The sequence below is a fragment of the Nerophis ophidion genome, linkage group LG29 (assembly GCF_033978795.1).
Source record: "Nerophis ophidion isolate RoL-2023_Sa linkage group LG29, RoL_Noph_v1.0, whole genome shotgun sequence".
Lineage (NCBI taxonomy): Eukaryota > Metazoa > Chordata > Actinopteri > Syngnathiformes > Syngnathidae > Nerophis > Nerophis ophidion.
The window spans coordinates 7,245,026-7,272,525 of NC_084639.1; the positions used below are offsets into that span (position 1 = coordinate 7,245,026).

Consider the following 27,500-nt stretch of genomic DNA (forward strand, 5'->3'; position numbering starts at 1 on the left):
CGCTCCCACTGCCCTGTCTTTTTTTTTTTTAGTACTTCACTCTAACTTTCCTCATCCACAAATCTTTCATCCTCGCTCAAATTAATGGGGAAGTCGTCGCTTTCTCGGTCCGAATCGCTCTCGCTGCTGGTGGCCATGATTGTAAACAATGTTCAGATATATATATATATATATATATATATATATATATATATATATATACACACACACACACACATACAAAAATATACATTTATATCTATATACATACACACATACACATATATACACATACACATACATATATATATATATATATATATATATATATATATATATATATATATATATATATATATATATATATATATATACACATACATATACATATCAGCAATCATTTGTGGGTTCAATACAAACATACAAATATGGTAATAAATACAATCTAATGGAATTCTACCAGATTAAGACATACAGGAAACTGGTATAGGCATAATTATTGGAGTAATAGAACTCTACACCTCCTTCTCATCTTGCACAAGATGAAACCCCAAAAAGACGATCCCTCCCTGCTTCTCTCTTTGATTGCAGTTCATCCCAGCAATAAAGCCAACTGCCATTCTAAAGACTGCGGTGGCATTCGCTTTCCACCGTGTTTCGATGCTTCCCCAAAAAGCCACAAAAAAGGTCTTTATTCGTCATCCCAGCCTTTGTTCCACTCCTGTTGCAGCAAAGTGCTGTTTGATTCCCGCACTCTTAGCACCCAAACAAACAAACACGGGTCTCCTTTCTCGCTCAATTCCGAGTTCAGTTTGAGAAACGCTCAACTGAAATTACCTGTAATCTCTGCTCGTGTGGATGGGTGTTTTGGCAAGTTGGTCCACTTGCTATTATTCACTTATTGATTTGAACCGAAGTCTTCCCTGATAGGACGCCAGCTGTGGCCCTCACATTTTGCTCCACATCACCATAGGCAACAATCTACATTTTAGCCAGTGGGGGCTCGTTGTGTGTATTAGTGTTGTCCCCATACCAATATTTTGGTACCAAAATTATTTCGGTACTTTACCGTGAAGTGATTAACGTGGACCCCGACTTAAACAAGTTGAAAAACTTATTCGGGTGTTACCATTTAGTGGTCAATTGTACGGAATATGTACTGTACTGTGCAATCTACTAATAAAAGTATCAATCAATCAATCAATCAAACCAAATAAAAGGGACCAGATAACATTTCATTATTGAATTTATTTCAACAAAACAATCTTAGGGTACATTAAACATATGTTTCTTATTGCAAGTTTGTCCTTGAATAAAATAGTGAAGATAATTTTATTTACAGGACTGTCCCAGAAAATTTTGATATTGTGATAAAGTCCTTTATTTTCTGTAATGCAACTAAAAACATGAAAATGTCATACATTCTAGATTCATTACACATCAACTGAAATATTGCAACCCTTTTATTATTTTAATTCTGCTAAAAAAATTTAAGAAAACTCAAAAACCCTATCTTAAAAAAATTGAACATTTCCACAGACCTAGTAAAAAAAAAAATTATAACAGCAAAACAAAATCAAACATTTAAAAATGTCCATTAATGCAGTGGTCCCCAACCACCGGGCCGCAGAATAATTTTTTATTAATTTTTATTTAAAAAATAATAATAATTAATTAAATCAACATAAAAAAACACAATATACACTTACAATTAGTGCACCAACCACAAAAACCTCCCTTTTTCATGACAAAAACGTCCCTTTTTCATGAAAAAGATATTTTTGATTTTTATTTATTTTCTTTATTTTTATTAAATCAACATAAAAAACACAATATACACTTACAATTAGTGCACCAACCACAAAAACCTCCCTTTTTCATGACAAAAACGTCCCTTTTTCATGACAAAGAAAAAAAAAAAAAAAAAAAAAAGGACACCCCCCCTCCCCACCCGGGCCGCGGGACAAATTATTAAGCGTTGACCGGTCGGCGGATACAAAAAGGTTGGGGACCACTGCATTAATGCACTCAGTACTTGGTTGGGAATCCTTTTGCACGGCCTCAATGCGGCGTGGCATGGAGGCAATCAGCCTGTGGCATTGCTGAAGTGTTATGGATGCACAGGATGCTTCAAAAGTGGCCTTTAGCTCATTTGCATTACTGGGTCTGGTGTCTTTCAGCTTCTTCTTCACAATACCCCACAAATTCTCAATGGGGTTCAGGTAAAGGGAGTTGGCAGGCCAATCAAGGACTGTAATGCCATGGTCAGTACACCACTTACTGGTGGTTTTGGCACTGTGGACAGGTGCCAGATCATGCTGGAAAATGAAATCATCATCTCCATGGAGCTTTTCAACATGTCATGCAGAATGTATGACATTTTCATGTTTTTAGTTGCATTACAGAAAATAAAGGACTTCATCAGAATATTCAACATTTCTAAGACAGTCCTGTATATAGCGCTTTTCTCTAGTGAATCAAGGCACTTTTACATAGTGAAACCCAATATCTACGTTACATTTGAACCAGTGTGGGTGGAACTGGGAGCATCTTGCCAAAGGACATAACGGAAGTGACTAGGATGGCGGAAGCAAGGATCGAACCAGGAACCCTCAAGTTGACATTACAGCTGCTCTACCAACAGAGCCATACTTCTATAGTGCATATACAAGACAACTTGTATTTTAGTATTAAGTAAACAAAGGCTCCTAATTTAGTCTGCTGACATATGCAGTAACATATTGTTCCACTTATCTACCTATTTCGTCAAAATTATTAAGGACAAGCGGTAGAAAATGAATTATTACTCTATTTGTTCTTTTACTGTTAATATCTGCTTACTTTCTCTTTTAGCATTATCTATCTACACTTCTGTTAAGATGTCATAATGACTTCTTCTTCTGTTGTTTGATACTTTACATTAGTTTTGGATGATACCACACACTTGGGTATCAATCCGATACCAAGTCGTTACAGGATCATACATTGGTCATATTCAAAGTCCTCATGTCACATATTTCCTGAGATAATAAACATAATATAAACAAAAAAAATTAAAAAAAAGATTTTGTGATGTTAAAAATTGTCAATGTAATCATAGTGGTATCGACTAGATACGCTATTGTACTTGGTATCATTACAGTGGATGTTAGGTGTAGATCCACCGATGGCGTTTGTTTATATTGTAGCGTCCTGGAAGACTTGGGGATGCAGTTTATGTCGTTGAAAGGTGCAAATATTCTTCCAAAATGCGTTTGTCGTCGTTGGTTAGTGTGGTTTCACCATCTGGCACATGTTTATGACAGTGTTGGCATTTGTCATACTGCCACCCTAAGCGTGACATATATGGCTGTGGGTGTGCAGCTGTGCAGCGTGTTTGAGGTCAAGATGATTGTGTCATTCGTTCATTATCGTCTCTGCGCTGCTGACTTCTCTCCGTCCGGGATGGTCTCCTGCTGGCCACACTATGGACTGGACTCTCACTATTATTATGTTAGATCCACTATGGACTGGACTCTCGCTATTATGTTAGATCCACTATGGACTGGACTCTCACTATTATGTTAGATCCACTATGGACTGGACTCTCACTATTATGTTAGATCCACTATGGACTGGACTCTCACTATTATGTTAGATCCACTATGGACTGGACTCTCATATTATTATGTTAGATACACGATGGACTGGACTCTCACAATATTATGTTAGATCCATTATTGACAGAACTCTAACTATTATGTTTGATCCACTATGGACTGGACTCTCACCATTATGTTAGATCCACTTTGGACTGGACTCTCACTATTTTGCTAGATCCACTATGGACTGTACTCTCACACTATTATGTTAGATCCACTGTGGACTGGACTCTCACTATTATGTTAAATCCACTATGGACTGGTCTATCATAATATTATGCTTGATCCACTATGGACTGGACTCTCACTATTATGTTAGATCCACTATGGACTGGACTCTCACTATTATGTTAGATCCACTATGGACTGGACTCTCATATTATGTTAGATACACGATGGACTGGACTCTCACAATATTATGTTAGATCCATTATTGACTGAACTCTTACTATTATGTTTGATCCACTATGGACTGGACTCTCACCATTATGTTAGATCCACTTTGGACTGGACTCTCACTATTTTGCTAGATCCACTATGGACTGTACTCTCACACTATTATGTTAGATCCACTGTGGGTTGGACTCTCACTATTTTGCTAGATCCACTATGGACTGTACTCTCACACTATTATGTTAGATCCACTATGGACTGGACTCTCACAATATTATGTTAGATCCACTTTGGACTGGACTCTCACTATTTTGCTAGATCCACTATGGACTGTACTCTCACACTATTATGTTGGATCCACTATGGACTGGACTATCACTATTATGTTAGATCCACTATGGACTGGACTCTCACTATTATGTTAGATCCACTATGGACTGGACTCTCACTATTATGTTAGATCCACTATGAACTGGACTCTCACAGTATTATGTTAGATCCATTATTGACTGAACTCTTACTATTATGTTTGATCCACTATGGACTGGTCTCTCACTATTATGTTAGATCCACTTTGGACTGGACTCTCAATATTTTGCTAGATCCACTATGGGCTGTACTCTCACACTGTTATGCTAGATCCACTATGGACTGGACTCTATTATGTTAAATCCACTATGGACTGGTCTATCACAATATTATGCTAGATCCACTATGGACTGGACTCTCACACTATTATGCTAGATCCACTATGGACTGGACTCTCACAGTATTATGTTAGATCCACTATGGACTGGACTCTCACAATTATGTTAGATCCACTATGGACTGGACTCTCACTATTATGTTAAATCCACTATGGACTGGTCTATCACAATATTATGCTAGATCCACTATGGACTGGACTCTCACTATTATGTTAGTTTAATTATGGACTGGACTCTCACTATTTTATCAAATCCACTATGGACTGGTCTATCACAATATTATGCTAGATCCACTATTGACTAGACTCTCATACTATAATGTTAGATCCACTATGGACTGGACTCTCACTATTATGCTAGATTGGACTGGACTCCTGCTATTATGTTAGATCCACTATGGACTGGACTCTCACTATTATGTTAGATCCACTATGGACTGGACTCTCACTATTATGTTAGATCCATTATGGACTGGACTCTCACTATTATGTTAGATCCACTATGGACTGGACTCTCACTATTATGTTAGATCCACTATGACTGTCTTATCATACTATTATGTTAGTTTAATTATGGACTGGACTCTCACTATTGTGTTAGATCCACTATGGACTTTACTCTCACAATATTATGTTAGATCCACTACGGACTGGTCTCTCACAATATTATTCGAGATCCACTCGACGTCCACTGCATTGGTAGCCCAGGGGCGGGGGTCCCCACATCTGCGGTCCCCTCCAAGGTTTCTCATTGTATCCCATTGGGTTGAGTTTTTCCTCGCCCTGATGTGGGATGTGAGCCCAGGATGTCGTTGTGACTTGTGCAGCCCTTTGAGACACGTTATTTAGGGCTATATAAGTAAACATTGATTGATTTATTGATTATCGGGCACAATTAAATCTTGGTTAGGATGGACTATATGATTTGTGACTTTTTTGTATTATGTAAAGCGGACCAAACGTGCCGCAAAATTAACAACAACAAGATTGTTTTTTTTATTACTATTATTATTATTAAGATTGAAAGTTGCCACTAATTCCACGGGATCGGCGCCTATGACGATCAAGAAAAGTGCGGCAAACGCTGATGAAAATCGATTAAAAAAGCGAGAGATCGGGTACGTCAAGACGGAAAAAAACCCCGCCTTTCTTGTAGTCGAGCGCTCGCCTTATCCGGTGCCGACATGAGATCATTCCCGCCGCGGTTTTATTCAAGCCAACTTAATAAAGAATGTATTGCGGCGAGAAAGGACGTATCGATTAAATGTGCCTCAGACTACATCTCAAGGATTCTTCGCCCCGTCCTGATCATTGCGATATTACTGCTGGGAATGCCGTAATTAAGTTCGACAAGCGAGTGAGTGGACGTCTTATGGATTTCATAACGCGCCTGAACCTTCTCTCTCTGTGTGTTTCACCGTGTCCTCACCTGCTGTTTCCATTTTTTTTTTTTAAGCGCAAACTATCCTATTTGCTAAAAGCGCCTGAGCTCGGCGAGACTGATGTAAAAAGGAAGCTGGTTGACAGCAGAAGACATTAAAGCAAGATGCTGTCAAACTCTACAAATGTTTAGCGAAGCGTGCCCCGTTCTTAAAAGCACATGCCTGTCATAGATAGAAGCGGTGTCTAACGTACGGCCTGCGAGGGGAGTTCGCCGAGTATAAAAGTGAGCTGAAAATTTGGAATTAAATAAACCGGCTGTTGTAAAATGTGCCCAATTGATGACGCAATAGCAATCACCCATGACTTCAGAGGGGGGCGGAGCTATGTCCCGGGCCATGTGCATTTTAGATGAAGAAAAATCTACTCCTAAGTGGGCCAAACTGGTAAAATCACGGCAGGATAACTTAAAAATAAAGACAACTTCAGATTGTTTTTTTTGTTTGAAAATAGAACAAGCACATTTTGAAAATGTACAAATTATAACGTTGTTTTTTTTACTCTTATATGTTGCTGTTAATAGATAACGATGTCGTAGTCAAATAGTGAAATTTATTGTGTTTTTTCTGCTTAAATTAAAAAAAAAAATGGCTGGGGAGAGGGACGTCTGGCTTCCCTGCTTAGGCTGCTACCCCCGTGACCCGACCTCGGATAAGTGGAAGAAGATGGATGGATGGAAGCAAAAAAACAGTATTTTTTTTTTTTTTTTTACAGCAAAACCGTAAAAAACACAAAAATGGCAGCTCAGGTGCCGACATATCATTGTAAATTTTTTTTTTTTTTTTTTTACAGAAAAAAAAACAAATTGCAACTGAGCTGCCTTTTTTTTATTTACAGGAAAAAAAAAACAAGTGCACATTTTTACAGTAAAATTCTGGCAACTCAGCTGCCTTTTTCTTTTATTTACAGAAAAAAAAAGCAAATTCTACAGTAAAATTTTGTCAACTGAACTGCCTTTTTCTGTTATTTACAGAAATAAAGAAATTTTAATTTTACAGTAAAATTCTGTCAACTAAACTGCCTTTTTCTGTTATTTACAGAAATTTTAATTTTGCAGTAAAATTCTGGCAACTGAGCTGCCTTTTTATTTTATTTAAAGAAAGGAAAAACTAATGGAAATTTTACAGTAAAATTCTGGCAACTGAGCTGCCTTTTTCTTTTATTTAAAGAAAAGAAAAACTAATGGAAAGTTTAAAGTAAAATTCTGGCAACTGAGCTGCCTTTTTCTTTTATTTAAAGAAAAAAAAAAACAAATGGAAATTTTGTAGTAAAATTCTGGCAACTGAGCTGCCTTTTTCTTTTATTTAAAGAAAGGAAAAACTAATGGAAATTTTACAGTAAAATTCTGGCAACTGAGCTGCCTTTTTCTTTTATTTAAAGAAAAGAAAAACTAATGGAAAGTTTACAGTAAAATTCTGGCAACTGAGCTGCCTTTTTCTTTTATTTAAAGAAAAAAAAAACAAATGGAAATTTTGTAGTAAAATTCCGGCAACTGAGCTGCCTTTTTCTTTTATTTAAAGAAAAAAAAACAAATGGAAATTTTGTAGTAAAATTCTGGCAACTGAGCTGCCTTTTTATTTTATTTAAAGAAAAAAAAATTGAAATTTTACAGTAAAATTCTGGCAACCGAGCTGCATTTTTCTTTTATTTACAGAAAAAAAGCAAATTTTACAGTTAAATTCTGGCAACTGAGCTGCCTTTTTTTTTTTAACTTACAGAGAAAAATAATGTAAATGTTACAGTAAAATTCTGGCAACTGAGATGCCTTTTTCTTTTATTTACTGAAAAAAAAACAAATGCAGATTTTACAGTAAAATTCTGGACACCGAGCTGCCTTTTTCTTTTATCCACATAATTTTTTTTTTTTAATTTTACACTAAAATTCTGGCAACTGAGCTGCCTTTTTCTTTTATTCACATAATTTTTTTTTTTTTAATTTTACACTAAAATTCTGGCAACTGAGCTGCCTTTTTCTTTTATTTAAATAAATAAAACAAATGCAGATTTTACAGTAAAATTCTGGAAACTGAGCTGCAATTTTCTTTTATTTACAGAAAAAAATGCAGATTTTTCAGTAAAATTCTGGAAACTGAGCTGCAATTTTCTTTTATTTACAGAAAAAAATGCAGATTTTACAGTAAAATTCTGGACACCGAGCTGCCTTTTTCTTTTATCCACATAATTTTTTTTTTTTTTAATTTTACACTAAAATTCTGGCAACTGAGCTGCCTTTTTCTTTTATTTAAATAAATAAAACAAATGCAGATTTTACTGTAAAATTCTGGAACCTGAGCTGCAATTTTCTTTAATTTACAGAAAAAAATGAAAATTTTACAGTAAAATTCTGGCAACTGAACTGCCTTTTTTATTTACAGGAAAAAAGACTAATGTACAGTTTACAGTAAATTCTGGCAACTGAGCTGCCTTTTTTTATTTACAGGAAAAAAACAAATGTACATTTTACAGTAAAATTCTGGCAACTGAGCTGCCTTTTTTATTTAGTTAAAAAAAACCAAATTTTACAGTAAAATTCTGGCAACTGAGCTCCTTTTTTTATTTACAGAAAAAAATAAATGTAAATTTTACAGTAAAATTCTGGAAACTGAGCTGCCTTTTTTTCTTTAACCATAAAAGCAGCAATGATGTTTTTTTCCTTTTACAGTAATATTCACTACATTTTAAGGTGAACTAATTGCAACTTACGATATTTAGTTTTACAAACAAGACACTTTACCCACCAGCTCCCAGTGACCCACACTGGCTTAAATGTAACTTAGATATTGGGTTCCATTATGTAAAATCACTTTGAGTCACTAGAGAAAAGCGCTATATAAATACAATTCACTTCACTACTTAAAGGACAAACTTGCAAAAAGGAACATATGTTTAAAGTTAAAGTACCAATGATTGTCTCACACGCTAGATGTGGCGAAATTATTCTCTGCATTTGACCCATCACCCTTGTTCACCTCGTGGGAGGTGAGGGGAGCAGTGAGCAGCAGCACAGTTTGTTTGTCTAATCCAGAACGGGTTTGTGCTGAGAAACAAAGTTTCTCTCTACTTGTGCAATGACAATAAAGACCTAACCTATCCCTATCTCATCTTACTTCGATTTCAGTTTTTGCAGTGTGATTGGAACACTCCCTACTAATAATTTCTGCAACTTAAGTCTGCCGAACCAAAATGACATCGGAACAAGAACCAAAAAGAAGAGAAATAAAACAGCGCTGGACTCATTTCCATTCCAAATGATGGCTGCTGTGTTGTGACAAGGGTGCCCTCTATCAGCCCCCCCTGACAAGCCGGCCGGGGACTTGATGAATGGAAGCAACGGTGAAAATGGAAGGAATCACGGACGCAAGGGGGCTGTTCATAATGCATCTAAAAAAAAAAAAACTCCGTAACTCAATCTTATTATCCTCCTCCGTCTTCTTCTTGGCGACGGGTCTAATGTAATGATTTGTCAGCGGAACGTGGCAGTTCTGTTGGCCTTGGAAAGTACCCGTGCGCTGTGTGTCACCCACGCAGAAAAAAAGGATAGATAGGACTTGATTGGCTCTCCTTATTTTGCATTAGGGCCCCATCAGCGGGTGCGGGATGATGTAGCCGTGCCGGAATGCTGCCAGACAGACCGGCCGGCCGGCGCTCGGCGTTTATCCAGACGGAACGGCGCGAGACTTTTGCGTACGAACGTGTTTCCACTACATGCAAATCGGAGAAAATATGGCAATTATACCCCCCCCACCCGGCCCTAGGGGTGCCATGGCCAAATTGTGTCATTTATCATCCTCGTGATAAATGTGTGTCAGGACAAGTTTCCAGTGAGGGTTGGACTCCTTTGTCACCGATTCTGTTCATAACTTTTATGGACAGAATTTCTAAGCGCAGTCTTGGCGTTGAGGGGTTCCGGTTTGGTGGCCGCGGGATTAGGTCTCTGCTTTTTGCAGAATATGTGGTCCTGATGGCTTCATCCGGCCAGGATCTTCAGCTCTCACTGGATCGGTTCGCAGCCGAGTGTGAAGCGGCCGGAATGAGAATCAGCACCTCCAAACCCGAGTCCATGGTTCTCGCCCGGAAAAGGGTGGAGTGCCATCTCCGGGTTGGGCAGGAGACCCTGCCCCAAGTGGAGGAGTTCAAGTACCTAGGAGTCTTGTTCATGAGTGGGGGAAGAGTGGATCGGTAGATCGACAGGCGGATCGGTGCGGCGTCTTCAGTAATGCGGACGTTGTATCGATCCGTTGTGGTGAAGAAGGAGCTGAGCCGGAAGGCAAAGCTCTCAATTTACCGGTCGATCTACGTTCCCATCCTCACCTATGGTCATGAGCTTTGGGTCATGACCGAAAGGATAATATCTCGGGTACAAGCGGCCAAAATGAGTTTCCTCCGCCAGGTGGCGGGGTTCTCTCTTAGAGATAGGGTGAGAAGCTCTGCCATCCGGGAGGAACTCAAAGTAAAGCCGAGAGAAGGTGGTTCGGGCATCTGGTCAGGATGCCACCCGAACGCCTCCCTAGGGAGGTGTTTAGGGCACGTCCAACCGGTAGGAGGCCACGGGGAAGACCCAGGACACATTGGGAAGACTATGTCTCCCGGCTGGCCTGGGAACGCCTCGGGATCCCCCGCGGAAGAGCTAGACGAAGTGGCTGGGGAGAGGGAAGTCTGGGCTTCCCTGCTTAGGCTGCCACCCCTGCGACCCGACTTCGGATAAGCGGAAGATGATGGAAGGAGGTTGTTGCACGTTAAAATGCACCTCTTCCCTAGCTAATTTTCTGCAAAGCGGTCACCTTTATGCATCAGGTCATCTTTATCAGACAAAGCACTGCAAAAAACTGAAATCTAAGTAAGGTTAAATATCTCAAATAAGGGTGATATATGCTTATTTTCTGTCTGATAAGATAATTATTTATGTTCGTCTTTTACTTGTTTTAAGGGTTTTGGTCCTAAATGATCTCAGTAAGATATTACAGCTTGTTGCTGATATGTTTAAAGGGGAACATTATCACCATTTCAAAAGGGTTAAAAACAATAAAAATCAGTTCCCAGTGGCTTGTTGTATTTTTTGAAGTTTTTTAAAAATTTTTACCGGTCCCGGAATATCCCTAAGTAAAGCTTTAAAGTGCCTTATTTTCGCTATCTTCCAAACCACTATCCATTTCCCTGTGACATCATACAGGGCTGCCAATACAAACAAACATGGCGGTTACCAAAGCAAGATATAGAGATTAGCTCAGATTCAGACTCGGATTTCAGCGGTTTAAGCGATTCAAAAGATTACGCATGTATTGAAACAGATGGTCGTAGTATGGAGGCAGATAGCGAAAACGAAATTGAAGAAGAAATTGACGCTATTCGGCCATAGCGTGGGTGTACCTAATGAAGTGGCCCATAGCATGGCTGCCTTATTAGCATCGCCGGTGAAATGTGCGGACCAAACGATCAGGACTTTCGCATCTTGTGACACTGGAGCAACTGAAATCCGTCGATTGGTAAGTGTTTGTTTCGCATTAAATGTGGGTATCTAGTTTCAAATGTACATACAGCTAGCGTAAATAGCATGTTAGCATCTATTAGCATAGCATGTTAGCATTGATTAGCATAGTCTGTTAGCATCGATTAGCTGGCAGTCATGTCGTGACCAAATATGTCTGATTAGCACATAAGTCAACAACATCAACAAAACTCACCTTTGCGATTTCGTTGACTTAATGGTTGCAAATGCATCTGCAGGTTATCCATACATCTCTGTGCCATGTCTGTCTTAGCATCGCCGGTCAAATGTGAAGACACTTTGGTACATTCAATGGGGGTCTGGCGGCAGATTTCTTGCCAGTGGTGCAACTTGAATCCCTCCCTGTTAGTGTTGTTACACCAACACACCGACGAGGCATGATGTCTCCAAGGTTCCAAAAAAATAGTCCAAAAAACGGAAAATAACAGAGCTGAGACCCGGTGTTTGTAATGTGAAAATGAACATGGCGGGTGTGTTACCTCGGTGACGTCATCGCTAAAAGAGCGATAAACAGAAAGGCGTTTAATTTGCCAAAATTCACCCATTTAGAGTTCGGAAATCGATTAAAAAAAATACATGGTCTTTTTTCTGCAACATCAAGGTATATATTGACGCTTACATAGGTTTGGTGATAATGTTCCCCTTTAAGAGCTCTTCCTTTTTACATAGCCATGTTTAGAGTCGCTGGTACTTTTCCTTTGTGTATTCTACCAGTCTCTCTTTGTCTTCAGATCCCAGGTTAGTGTCGTAAACCATCGGAATGTGAAGACAACCCCCACGTCTCTCTCACCTTATGGCGTTGAGAGGAGTGGGAGGAGAGCTTTCTTTTGTGTGAAAAGAGTGTTTTTCCTTTGGAATGCCAGATCAACTAGAGAAGCCGGAAGGAAAGTAGCGGTTAAGTTGAGCGCCTAAAGCAGGGGTAGGGAACCTATGGCTCTAGAGCCAGATGTGGCTCTTTTGATGACTGCATCTGGCTATCAGATAAATCTTAGCTGGCGTTGCTTAACAGGATAAGTCAGTGTTTTTCAACCTTTTTTGAGCCGAAACACTTTTTTTTCATTGAAAAAATTCTGAGGCGCACCAGCAGAAAACATAAAAAAAATTAAACACAGTAGCCGATAGACAAAAAAAATTGTTCTCGCAATAGCTCTTGTCTCTATGTAGGTGTACTGTCAAGCCGTAACTTATTTTGAGTTTTTTCGGTGTTTTTCTGTGTGACTTGCGCTCCTATTTTGGTGGCTTTTCTTCTTTTGTTGGTATTTTCCTGTAGCAGTTTCAATCAATCAATGTTTATTTATATAGCCCCAAATCACAAATGTCTCAAAGGACTGCACAAATCATTACGACTACAACATCCTCGGAAGAACCCACAAAAGGGCAAGGAAAACTTACACCCAGTGGGCAGAGAGAATTCACATCCAGTGGGACGCCAGTGACAATGCTGACTATGAGAAACCTTGGAGAGGACCTCAGATGTGGGCAACCCCCCCCCCCCTCTAGGGGACCGAAAGCAATGGATGTCGAGCGGGTCTAACATGATACTGTGAAAGTTCAATCCATAGTGGCTCCAACACAGCCGCGAGAGTTCAGTTCAAGCGGATCCAAGACAGCAGCGAGAGTCCCGTCCACAGGAAACCATCTCAAGCGGATCACCAGCGTAGAGATGTCCCCAACCGATACAGGCGAGCAGTCCATCCTGGGTCTCGACTCTGGACAGCCAGTACTTCATCCATGGTCATCGGACCGGACCCCCTCCACAAGGGAGGGAGGGACATAGGAGAAAGAAAAGAAGCGGCAGATCAACTGGTCTAAAAAGGAGGTCTATTTAAAGGCTAGAGTATACAGATGAGTTTTAAGGTGAGACTTAAATGCTTCTACTGAGGTAGCATCTCGAACTGTTACCGGGAGGGCATTCCAGAGTACTGGAGCCCGAACGGAAAACGCTCTATAGCCCGCAGACTTTTTTTGGGCCCTAGGAATCACTAGTAAGCCGGTCCTCCTTGAATGCTAATAATCGCACGTGCTTGGTTTTTACAATCAAGACTATTTAAATTGTGCGGACGCACTCCTTCTTTGTGTGGTCATCGTTGATTGTCATGCCATGTACGGATGTACTTTGTGGACGCCGTCTGCTCCGCGCACTGTAAGTCTTTGCTGTCGTCCAGCGTTCTGTTTTTGTTTACTTCCCAGCCAGTTCAGTTTTAGTTTTGTTTTGCTTCCATGCCTTTTCTTAGCGGCAATCGCCTTTTGTTTATTTTTAGTGTAAATGTTGGATACCTTTTTACCTACATGCCGCCTCCCGCATATTGTGATCATGACATACCATGTTCCCGACATCTACAAAAGCAATTAGCCACCTGCCGCCACCTACTGATATGAAAGAGTATTACATGCTTACTTTGTCGAGCTCTAGACAGCACAGACACTCGGGGCGGTATAGCTCGGTTGGTAGAGCGGCCGTGCCAGCAACTTGAGGGTTGCAGGTTCGATCCCCGCTTCCGCCATCCTAGTCACTGCCGTTGTGTCCTTGGGCAAGACACTTTACCCACCTGCTCCCAGTGCCACCCACACTGGTTTAAATGTAACTTAGTGAAGTGAAGTGAATTATATTTATATAGCGCTTTTCTCTAGTGACTCAAAGCGCTTTACAAAGTGAAACCCAATATCTAAATTACATTTTGCAGTGTGTATGCACACCGTCGTAGCTTTTTTGAGGCTTTTCCATTGGCTGGTAATGGAGGCAGCGAGATAAGAGTCCTTGTTTGTGTGTCCTTCAGGGACCGTCTCTTGCATTGTGTTGGCTTTTATTTTGGCATTCTGCAACCTCAACCCTCCCTGGGGCGAGAGTGGCACCCATGACAAAATGCGTGGTCCACCTCTCCCATTGTTGCATCCATGGCCATGACCTTGCTGTCATTTCATTATTTCTGCACCGTCTCGTTTTTGTTTTTTTTAATTATTATTTTCCCCTCAAACACGCTCCCTCCTTCTGTCTTTGCCTACGGGAGAAACCGCTCAACTGTCATGGCGATTGCAATCCTTGCCAATGAAAGACAATAATAACACACGTTATGAATGCAGCGTTTATGATGTCACAAGCGACATGTACACTGAAACAAGTCAGTGTTCAAAAACAAGAAAAAAAAATACAAAAATGAGTCATACCAAAGACTACAAAAAAAAAAAATGGGACCCATTGCCTCCCTGCCTGGCATAACGTGATACTAATGAATCATTCGGTACTATACCGCCTCTAAAACAAACCAGTACTGCACCCCGTCATCGTCACGTCGTGTCATTGCTGGTTTCACGAGCAGACGAGCATGTTCGGCAGCGCACGATCACAGAGTACTTACAAGCAGACACAGTGTAGACAGAAAAGGGAGAACGGACGCATTTTGGCCTTAAAACTAACGATAAAGGTGGTGTTAAAACAGTTCCCTGTGGCCTATTTTATTTTTCAAATTTTTTTTCAAAATTTTACCCGTCCCGGAATATCCCTAAAAGAAGCTTTAAAGTGCTTGATTTTCGCTATTTGCCTAAGCCACTGTCCATTTCCCTGTGACGTCACATAGCGAATAGCACTGCAAGATACAGCGACATTAGCTCGGATTCAGACTTGGATTTCAGCGGTTTAAGCGATTCAACAGATTACGCATGTATTGAAACAGATGGTTGGAGTATGGAGGCAGATAGCGAAAAACTAAATTGAAGAAGAAACTGAAGCTATTGAGCGAATAGCTATTGACGCTATTCGGCCATGCATGTCTGCCTTAGCATCGCCGGTAAAATGTGCAGACCAACCGATCAGGACTTTCGCATTGACACTGGATCAACTTAAATCGGTCGACTGGTAAGTGTTTGTTTCGCATTAAATATGGGTGGAAGGAAACGCTGGATGTAAATATAGTTTCAAACGTACATACAGGTAGCCTGATAGCATGTTAGCATCGATTAGCTGGCAGTCATGCCGCGACCAAATATGTCTGATTAGCACATAAGTCATAAGTAACATCAACAACAGTCACCTTTGTGATTTCGTTGACTTTATCGTTGGGAATGCATCTGCTCTGAGTGTCGCAGGATATCCAAACATTTTTGCCATCTCTGTCGTAGCAACGCCTGTAAAAACCAGACGGGGGACTTCCGCATCTCTTGACACTGGAGCAACTTAAATCTGCCGATTGCTAAGTGTTTGTTTGGCATTAAATGTGGATGGAGGGAAAGGCTAGACGCAAATATAGCTACAAATGAGGCATAATGCTGCAATATCTCCACACAGCTAGCCTAAATAGCATGTTGGCATCGATTAGCATGCCATGCTAATCGTTGCACATTCTACGTAAATCAACTTTAATCCGTCCTTGGTCGTGTTGTTACACCCTCCGACAACACACCGACGAGGCATGATGTCTCCAAGGTAGCGGAAAACAGTCGAAAAAACGGAAAATAACAGAGCTGATTTGACTCGATGCGTCTGAAGTGTAGGGAAAAATGGCGTTGAGTACCGATGTGACGTCACGTTCTGACGTCGTCGCTCAGAAAGGCGTTTAATTCGCCAAAGTCCACCCATTTAGAGTTCGGAAATCGGTTAAAAAAATATATGGTCTTTTTTCTGCAACATCAAGGTATATATTGACGCTTACAAAGGTCTGCTGATAATGTTCCCCTTTAAGACATGGCCAACATCCAACCACAGTGTTTTAGCTACTTCTAAATCACTAATCTTCGCCTCAATGGCAAAAAATAAAGTAAGTTTCGTACAAGTATCATTATCACTGCAGGACGAGGAATAACTAAACATGCTTCATTACACACCGGCGTCAAAATGTAAACAAACGCCATTGGTGGATCTACACCTGACATCCACTGTGATGATACCAAGTACAGGAGCGTATTTAGTCAATATCACTATTGTTTGGCATCACATATTTTTTTGTTTTTTAAAATGTATATTGAGTTTATAAACTCAGTAAATACGTCCCTGGACACATGAGGACTTTGAGTATGATCCTGTAACTACTTGGTATCGGATTGGTACCCAAATGTGTGGTATCATCCAAAACTAATGTAAAGTATCAAACAACAGAAGAATAAGTGATTATTACATTTTAACAGAAGTGTAGACAGAACATGTTAAAAGATAACGTAAGTGGATATTAACAGTAAATGAACAAATAGATTAATAATTCATTTTCTATCACTTGTCCTTAATATTGTTGACAAAATAATAGGTAGATAAATGAGACAATATGTTACTGCGTATGTCAGCAGCTAAATTAGGAACCTTTTGTTTGTTTACTTACTACTAAAAGACAAGTAGTCTTGTATGTTCACTATTTTATTTAAGGACAAACTTGCAATAAGAAACATATGTCTAATATACACTAAGATTTTTTGATATAAAGCCAATTCTGCAAGTTTTTGTGGTCCCCCTTTATTTACAAAAAGTATCAAAAAGTATCGAAACATTTTGTTGGTACCGGTACCAAAATATTGGTATCGGAACTTCAGCTCTTCAATTTACAAACCATTCCTACAGTTTATTCAAACTTTTTTTTTTTTTCTTAAATTAATACTGCACTCATTCAGATTTTCTATTCAGCTTCAACATTGATTGGGGCATTCACATAACTCGAAAAAAAAACCTGTAGTAATTATTATTATTATTATTATTATAACAAATTATTAGCTTGCTTTAACATATGTCTCTTAACCGTCGTATTATTTTGTATTTTTACATTGCTGGATTTTATTTTTTATATAATTTCCATCGCTTTGCTTCATATTTTGTATGTGGTTGATTTTAAGTATTTGTGTAACGATTTGATGAAACACCAGATTATGACTCGTTAATCGAGAGTGGTTCTCAAATGGGGGTACTTGGGAAAACCACTTCTAAAAATAGCAAGAATTCAAAAATCATTTATAAATATATTTATTGAATAATACTTCAACAAAATACGAATTTAAGTTCATAAACTGTGAAAATAAATGCAACAATGCGATATTCAGTGTTGACAGCGAGATTTTTTGTGGACATGTTCCATAAATATTGATGTTAAAGATTTCTATTTTTGTGAATTTTTTTTAGAATTAAGTTCTTTTTTTTTTCAACCAAAAATGCTTTGCCCTGATTATGGGGTACTTGAATTAAAATAATGCTTCACTGAAAAAAGGTTGAGAACCACTGCGCTATCGGACTGCCGGTATTATTGGCCGATAACTGCTTTAAAATGTAAAATCAGAAATTATCGGTATTGGTTTCAAAAAGTAAAATGTATGACTTTTTTTAAAACGCTGCCGTATGGAGTGGTACACGGACATAGGGAGAAGTACAGAGCGCCAATAACCCTTACACAAGTGAATGCAAGCATACTTGGTCAACAGCCATACAGGTCACACTGAGGGTGGCCGTATAAACAACTTTAACACTGTGTTACAAATACGCGCCACACTGTGAACCCACACCAAACAAAAACGACAAACACATTTCGGGAGAACATCCAATTCATAACACAACAGGACAAATACCCAGGTCAACAGCCATACAGGTCACACTGAGGGTGGCGATATATAAACAACTTAAACACTGTTACAAATACGCGCCACACTTTGAACTCACACCAAAGAAAACCAACAAACACATTTCGGGAGAACATCCAAATCGTAACACAACAGGACAAATACCCAGGTCAACAGCCATACAGGTCACACTGAGGGTGGCCATATAAACAACTTTAACACTGTTACAAATACGCGCCACACTGTGAACCCACACCAAACAAAAAGGACAAACACATTTCGGGAGAACATCCAAATCGTAACACAACAGGACAAATACCCAGGTCAACAGCCATACAGGTCACACTGAGGGTGGCCGTATAAACAACTTTAACACTGTTACAAATACGCGCCACACTGTGAACCCACACCAAACAAAAACAACAAACACATTTCGGGAGAACATCCAAATCGTAACACAACAGGACAAATACCCAGGTCACCAGCCATACAGGTCACACTGAGGGTGGCCGTATAAACAACTTTAACACTGTTACAAATATGCGCCACACTGTGAACCCGCACCAAACAAAAACGACAAACACATTTCGGGAGAACATCCAAATCGTAACACAACAGGACAAATACCCAGATCAACAGCCATACAGGTCACACTGAGGGTGGCCGTATAAGTAACTTTAACACTGTTACAAATACGCGCCACACTGTGAACCCACACCAAACAAAAACGACAAACACATTTCGGGAGAACATCCAAATCGTAACACAACAGAACAAATACCCAGGTCAACAGCCATACAGGTCACACTGAGGGTGGCCGTATAAACAACTTTAACACTGTTACAAATATGCGCCACACTGTGAACCCACACCAAACAAAAACGACAAACACATTTCGGGAGAACATCCAAATCGGAACACAACAGGACAAATACCCAGGTCAACAGCCATACAGGTCACACTGAGGGTGGCCGTATAAACAACTTTAACACTGTTACAAATACGCGCCACACTGTGAATCCACACCAAACAAAAACGACAAACACATTTCGGGAGAACATCCAAATCGTAACACAACAGGACAAATACCCAGGTCACCAGCCATACAGGTCACACTGAGGGTGGCCGTATAAACAACTTTAACACTGTTACAAATATGCGCCACACTGTGAACCCGCACCAAACAAAACCGACAAACACATTTCGGGAGAACATCCAAATCGTAACACAACAGGACAAATACCCAGGTCACCAGCCATACAGGTCACACTGAGGGTGGCCGTATAAACAACTTTAACACTGTTACAAATATGCGCCACACTGTGAACCCGCACCAAACAAAACCGACAAACACATTTCGGGAGAACATCCAAATCGTAACACAACAGGACAAATACCCAGAAAGCCATTGCAGCACTAACTCTTCCGGGACGCTATAATATACACCCCCGCTACCCCTTACCTCAACCCCATCCACCTCAACCTCCTCAGGGAGAGCATGTCCCAAATTCCAAGCTGATGGAGGATCTACTTTCTGTGCAACAAGGTCTTTGCGATGCAAACACTTAAGGGGAGGTGGAAGGGGGGTTTGGGGGCTGGGGGGTCACAGCAAGACCACCTGGCAATTTTCCACCCTCAACTAGGTAAAGGCCTGGAAAGAGATCCACGACCAAATTGCCTTCCACTGCCACAAAGTCGTCTCGTAACGTCCCATCTTTATTTTCTGCTCAATTAACAGTCAATTACAGGTTATCAGGACTACAAATTAAGGCCCAGTAGGGGGTGCTGTGTGGAAAGACACCAATTAAACCTACAGACAGTCTAAAGTGCATAGTAATGCATCTATTTAGGGACCGAGGACCCTATTGTATTTCTAAGGTTTTGTTATTATTATACCGCCGCCTCTTTCAGCTGTAATTGGACCCCTTTAACATGCTTCAAAACTCACCAAATTTAAAAAAAAATTGCCATTTAATAAAAAAACCAAACCCCATAACTCAAAATTGCGCTCTAGCGCCCCCTAGGAAAAAACAGACAAAACTGCTTGTAACTTCCGTTAAGAAAGTTGTAGAGACATGAAACAAAAACCCCTATGGAGGTCTGACAGAGACCTACATTTCAAAAACTTACATACTTCAGCAAAAATCCACAGGAAGTTGGCGAAAACCCCTTCAAATCAAAAGTTTCCTAGAAAAAAAAAAATGTTTGCCTCTTCGAGCTGTAATTTGACCCCCTTAAAATGCTTCAAAACTCACCAAACCCGACACACACATCAGGACTGACGAAAATTGACATCTAAGAAAAAAAAAAAAAAAAAGCGCCCCCTAGGAATAAAACATTGACAAAACTGCTCTTGGGAAGAAAACACAGACAAAACTGCTTGTAACGTCCAGTGAGAATGTCGTAGAGACATGAAACAAAAACCTATATGTAGGTCTCACTTAGACCTATATTTCATTAATTGACATCCTTCAGCAAAAATCAACAGGAAGTTGGCAATTACCCCTTCAAAACAAAACGTTGTGTAAAAACCCGTCACCTTTTTTCAAACATTATCTCCTCTGAGCGCGTTTGTTGTGTCGGCTTCAAACTCGCACAGGACCTTCTGATTAAATAGTCTTTTTAACTGCTCCGGTTTTGATTTTGCGCTGCTGCCGTCTCAAGATGGCCGCTTAAAAGCAGGAAGCACTAGCGTGACCACAGGATGCAGAGAAGGTAGGTACTGTGCGGGTAAAGATATGTTGACTGGGTGAAAGAAGGAGGCACCAGTTTGACTCCAGGACACAGAGAAGGTAGGTAATGTGCGGGTAAAGATATGTTGTCTGGGTGATGGCAGGAAGCACCAGCGTGTATGGGTGAAAGAAAGAAGCACCAGTGTGACCCCAGGATGCAGGGAAGGTAGGTAATGTGCGGGTAAAGATATGTCGAATGGGTAAAGGCAGGAAACACCAGCAAAAGTCGGTCCCGTCCATCGCTGCTTGCAGCTTTAATTTGTATTGTTTTTCTCGTTATAAACACCCAAAATGGGGTGAAATGAGGAGTGGCCTTTAGTGAGCTCATCCATCATGCTCTAAGACAAAGGCTGGAGGGAAGGTGGGCGGACTTGTGGACACTTTGCCAAGTCCCGTCCGCCATCGGGATGAAGGCCGGGGTCTCCATGGTCCGAAGGACAATGACGGGACCGGCTTGTGCCATCATAGCTCGCTTTCAACAATGGTCCCCCGAGCCTCCCCCCCTCCCCCCCTGGGTTTCCGTGGTTAAGGTTGCACGCGGTGACACACCCGGAGGTCTTACCTGGATGAGGGACTCGCTCAGTCTCTCTTCGTCCACCTGCAGCACGATGTCTCGGATCTCGTCATAGGGCAGGCGGAAGGAGCCCAAGAAAATTGCTGTCGAGACGAGAAGAAATAGAGAGGGGGGGTTAAAAAAACAAACAACAACAGCAATTTCCTTTTAGTTCCGTTGTTTAAAAAAACAACAACATTTAAGCTGAAAAACAAAAATGGCACAACAAAAGCGCCAACGTGTCACCAGTGAGAACAAAAATAACGCTCGTCTCTCCACAGGACGGCTTGGGAAAATAAGGGGGGCTAAACATTACGAGTAATAGACGGAGCAAAAAAACACAAAAATAATGTATCTTCTGAGTTAGAAACAGCAACTAAGCTGGAAGTGTCGTCACAAAACTTAGGAGATGCGATAAGAAAACTACAGTACATTCCAGGCTATAAATCCCTCTTTTTTCCCCCCTACACTTTGAACCCTGCGGTTTATAAGACGGTGCGGCGAGTTTGTGGGTTTTTCTTTCGCAAATACACTGATAAAGTGTTTTGTTTTTCAGGCAATGGGCAAGTTCCTCTCACTGCAGGGGTTCGTTCATTAACGGGTAGTGCTTTGTTTTTGTTTTCATCAGGAATGCTGTTCGGCTTCCAGCCAGACATAGCGTTTCTACTCGTACAGATTCTTCATTCATCACGCCAAGCAACGTTTGTAAGTTTTACAATATAACTAAATCAACTCTTATTTACTAAAACATCTCACGTGTGATGTCTGTAGGAGTGTTTTCATGCATATTTGTACATGCTATGATGCTAGTATGTTAGCATGAGCTAATATGCAAGCGTGTTTAAGCGTTTTTGTTAGTTATTAACTTACTGCGGCAGTCAGAAATTCCTCACTGAAATGACCAAAATGTCACCATGGATTTATCGAGTCTGACGATGATTTCTGTTTTGTTTGATCTGCCATTTTACTGCCGTGTTAGGTATGTATATAAACATTTACCAAATAGTTCGTATCATTGTATACCTAAGACCTATATAATAGACGGAGCAAAAACACACAAAAAAATGTATTTTGTGTGTTAGAAACAACAGCAACTAAGCTGGAAGTGTAGTTGCAGAACTTAAGAGACATGATAAACTACCATGGATTCCAGACAAACCACTCCTTTTTTCCTACACTTTGAACCCTGCGGTCTATAAGACGGTGCGGCTAGTTTGTGTTTTTTTCTCTGTCAACAGCCATAATAAAAGTAGTTCAAAAATCAAACAGTTACACCGATTAATAGTTGTATTGTTCGTGCAATGGACGAGTTCGCTTACTGCAGGTGTCCTTCCATTTACGGGGAGTGCGTTGTTTCTTATTTTTCAACTGGAGTGCTGTTCGGCTTCCAGCCGGACATAGCGTTTCTACTCGTATGGATTCCTCATTCATCAACGTTTGTAAGTTTTACAATATAACTAAAACAACTCTTACTTACATGCATATTTGTACATGCTATGATGCTAGTATGTTAGCATGAGCTAATATGCAAACATGTTTGAGTGTTTTTGTTAAAGTTGTTAACATACTGCGGCAGTCTTTTTGTATTGTTTCAGTTTCAAAAATTCCTCACTTAAATGACCAAAATGTCACCATGGATTTATCGAGTCTGACGATGACTTTGATCGGCCGTTTTACTGCAGTGTTAAACATTTACCAAATAGTTTGTATCGTTGTATACCTAAGACTTATATAATAGACGGAGCAAAAACACACAAAAAAAATGTATCTTGTGTGTTAGAAACAGCAACTAAGCTGGAAGTGTCTATTGAGAGACACAAACTACCATAGATTCCAGACAAACTGCTCTTTTTTCCTACACTTTGAACCCTGCGGTTTATAAGACGGTGCGGCAAGTTTGTGTTTTTTTTTCAAACAACAGCCATAATAAAAGTAGTTGAAAAAATAAGCAAATACACCGATAAATAGTTGTATTGTTCGTTCAATGGACAAGTTCGCTCACTGCAGGGGTCCGTCCATTTACGGGTAGTACTTTGTTTTTGTTTTCAACCGTAGTGCTGTTTGGCTTCCAGCCAGGTATAGCATTTCTATGTGTGATGTCTGTAGGAGTGTTTTCATGCATATTTGTACATGCTATGATGCTAGCATGAGCTAATATGCCAATTTACGGCGTCGGTCTTTTTGTATTGTTCCAGTTTCAAAAATTCCTCACTGAAATGACCAAAACGTCATTGTGGATTTTTTTGAGTCTGGCGATGACTCCTGTTTTGTTTGATCAGCCGTTTTACTGCCGTGTTAGGCATTTACAGTGAATAAACATTTACCAAATAGCTTGTATCGGTATATACCTACGACCTATATAATGGACGGAGCAAAAACACACAAAAAATGTATCTTATGTGTTAGAAACAGCAACTAAGCTGGAAGTGTCTATTGAAAGACACAAACTACTATAGATTCCAGACAAACCGCTCTTTTTTCCTACACTTTGAACCCTGCGGTTTATAAGACGGTGTGGTTAGTTTGTAGGTTTTTCTCCGACAACAGCCATAATAAAAGTAGTTAAAAAAACAAGCAGATACACCGATTAATATTGTATTGTTCGTGCAATGGACGAGTTTGCTGACTGCAGGGGTCCTTCCACTTACGGGTAGTGCTTGTTTTTTTTCCAACCGGCGAACTGTTCGGCTTCCAGCCAGACATAGCGTTTCTACTCGTATGGATTGTTCATTCATCACTCCAAGCAACATTTGTAAGTTTTACAATATAACTAAAACAACTCTTACTTACTAAAACGTCCCATGTGTGATGTCTGTAGGAGTGTGTTCATGCATATTTGTACATGCTATGATGCTAGTACGTTAGCATGAGCTAATATGCAAACATTTTTGAGCGTTTTCGTTAAAGTTAATAACTTACTGCGGCAGTTTTTTGTATGGTTTCAGTTTCAAAAATTCCTCAATGAAATGACCAAAACGTCTCCAAGAGTTTTTGAGTCTGACGATGACTTCTGTTTTGTTGGACTAGCCGTTTTACTGCCCACTTAGGTATGTAAATAATTACCCAAGGGGGCCACGACGGTATTGTGACCAATGTTTACAACCCGTCACGTCAAAAATATACCTTCTCGCTGGCTACTAATTACCACTCTATATTTTATATACAGAATGTATAGCTCGATTGGTAGAGTGGCCGTGCCAGCAACTTGAGGGTTCCAGGTTCAATCCCCGCATTTGCCATCCCAGTCACTGCCGTTGTGTACTTGGGCAAGACACTTTACTAATTTAAATATTGCGATTTCACAATTTAAAGCACTTAGAATCGTTAGAGAAAAGCGCTATATAAGTATAATTCACTTCACTTCACTCTAGAACCACAACTGGTCCTTAACTAAGAGTTGTTCAAATTAGCAGCAAAGTGGCTCGGAGAATGACCGGAGGCAACAAGTAAGCCATCTAGACGTCTTTTCGAAACAGAAAGCGGCTTAATTATGGTCTGTAAAACAATACATGCGGCATTTTGACCAAAGAACCCGCATTATGACGTGGACTTTGGTGTGATTTGTTTTCCCATGGTGCAAAGCCAACATGGCGTGAAGGTAAAAACATGATTTTAATCTTAATTCGAAAAAAAAGAACAAACGAAAGCACTATCAGCAGATGTTCAAAAGTTGGCTAAGAAAACAAAACTACCACAAAGGCAAAACTATGGACATAAAACGAAACTTGCAAACTATGGCATGAATAAAGAAAACTTACTTGGAACGGGAAAAGAGCATGAAAAAAAGCAGCATGGATCATCAGCATGAATAACAAGGGTGACTGCCTGGCAACTACAGGCTTAAATAGAGGTGACGTGATTAACAACAGGTGCGCAAGTCTAAATGAATCAGCTGCATGACATGAGGACTGGTGAAAACTAATGGGTTGTCATGGAAACAAAGCAGGGAGTGAAAAAACAGGAACTGACAGAGTGCAAAAAACAAACAGAACATAGCCAAACTAAACATGATCACCAAGACATGACTAATTACATGTTATGTAGACCACAGGGGGGTGTTTTACATGGAGACAAAAAACAACAACATAGTAAGCACTTTAATGCACTTTTTTGTATTAAAAGATACATTTTTTATGTGAATAAAATAAATAAAAAACAATAAAAATAGACCTAAATAGACCCGCCCATTGGTAGTGTGCCTTGTAATCCGGTACGCCTTATGGTCCGAAAAATACGGTTATGAGAATAATAATTTGTACAACTTTTGATTAGTAGTACTGGTAAAAATAACTCCAGTAAAGTACAAGTGATTCCAGGTAGGAGTCCCAGGTGCATTATGAAACTCACTTATCAGATATTAACGTGTTAATTTTCCAATAATTTGTTCTGTTAGGTCTCTAACACATAACTTTGCAGAGAGCCATTGTCTTTAATGACAACCTGCTGGCGACTGCAATCACGGTCAATTCAACAGCAACACGTCGTCCGTAAACATTCCATGGAGGCCTTCATAGCCTTCATTAGAGCAAAGCCACGTATGTTGATGAGAGCTTTGATTGGAGACCACAAGCTGCAAAGCCAAATGTCGTTAGGAGGCGGGGGCGGGTTGACGTATTCCGAAGCCCTTGTTGCATTTTAATGACGGATGGCATTGGCGAAAACGAACGCCGTCACACACCTTGGGCGCCCATATGCTCTAAACACAAGTCGGCTTTGAAAAGTCGCTATCATAGTTTATTGTTTTCACAAAGTCGTTTGGACGGCGAAAGACCGTTCGACTACACTGCACAAAATGTGAGGGTTCATATGTTGATTTTACTTAATAATGCGGGGGGGTCCAAACTGCGGCTCGCCGACATCTTCCGTTTGGCCCAAAAGACGTCGTGAGTTATATTAATTTGATCAAACTGGCAATTTTGATGTTATCATTAAGTTGTCATCTAGTGGACAACATTGGTTAATACAGGTAAATGACCTTAAATTATACTTTCAAGGGAAGTGTGCCCAGCATTCACTTACATGACCCAAAAGAAACAACCTTCCCTAGTCATGGTACAAAAAAAAAATCCGACCGACTACAAAATGTTAGAAATAGCCACACAAAACCTGCTCGCTGAACTTTGTGGACAATGTAAAACAAACGTCATTGGACCATAATAAATACTAAATGACACCAACTTAAATCGATTACAAAGCATGATAGGAAAAATGCGAAACACTCCCTACAGTTATCCATGTTTGGCACATTTTGGCCGGTATTATTTCTGATTTAGTACAAAAAACGTTAAGGAGGTCATCACGGAAGTAAACAAGTTGAGCTTGCACATATTCTTAATATCCAATTTAAATTACTTATGTATCCATCATATTAACATGCATATATATATATATATATATATATATATATATATATATATATATATATATATATATATATATACATATATATATATATATACACACTCATATGTATACACATGTATATACATCTACATACATCTACATGCATTTACATATATATTTATTTATATATATATATATGTGTGTGTATATATATATATATATATATATATATATATATATATATATATATATGTATATATATGTGTGTGTATATATGTGTATGTATATATATATATATATATATATATATATATATATATATATATATATATATATATATATATATATATATATATATATGTACATACATACATATATATACACATAAGTTTGTATATATACATTTATACATACACATACATTCATATATACATTTATACATACATTGGGGAAAATTATTTAGTCAGCCACCGATTAATGTATATATATGTATGTATATATTATATTATACATATAAATATATATATATATATATATATATATATATACATATATGGATACACATGTATATACATATACATACATCTACATGCATTTACATATATATATATATTTATTTATTTATATATAAATATATAGAAACATATATATATATATATATATATATATATATATATATATA

General features: G+C 39.3%; 1 protein-coding gene across 4 annotated transcripts in view; it reads right to left on the reverse strand.

The window, feature by feature from the left end:
- diaph2 (diaphanous-related formin 2) overlaps positions 1 to 27,500 on the reverse strand; it is a 1,158,885-nt gene that overhangs the window by 479,128 nt on the left and 652,257 nt on the right. For all 4 annotated transcript variants that reach the window (XM_061891998.1, XM_061891999.1, XM_061891997.1 and 1 more), the window contains one exon: positions 21,485 to 21,579. In XM_061891998.1, the coding sequence (XP_061747982.1) occupies positions 21,485 to 21,579 (95 nt within the window). The remainder of the gene's footprint in view (positions 1 to 21,484; positions 21,580 to 27,500) is intronic.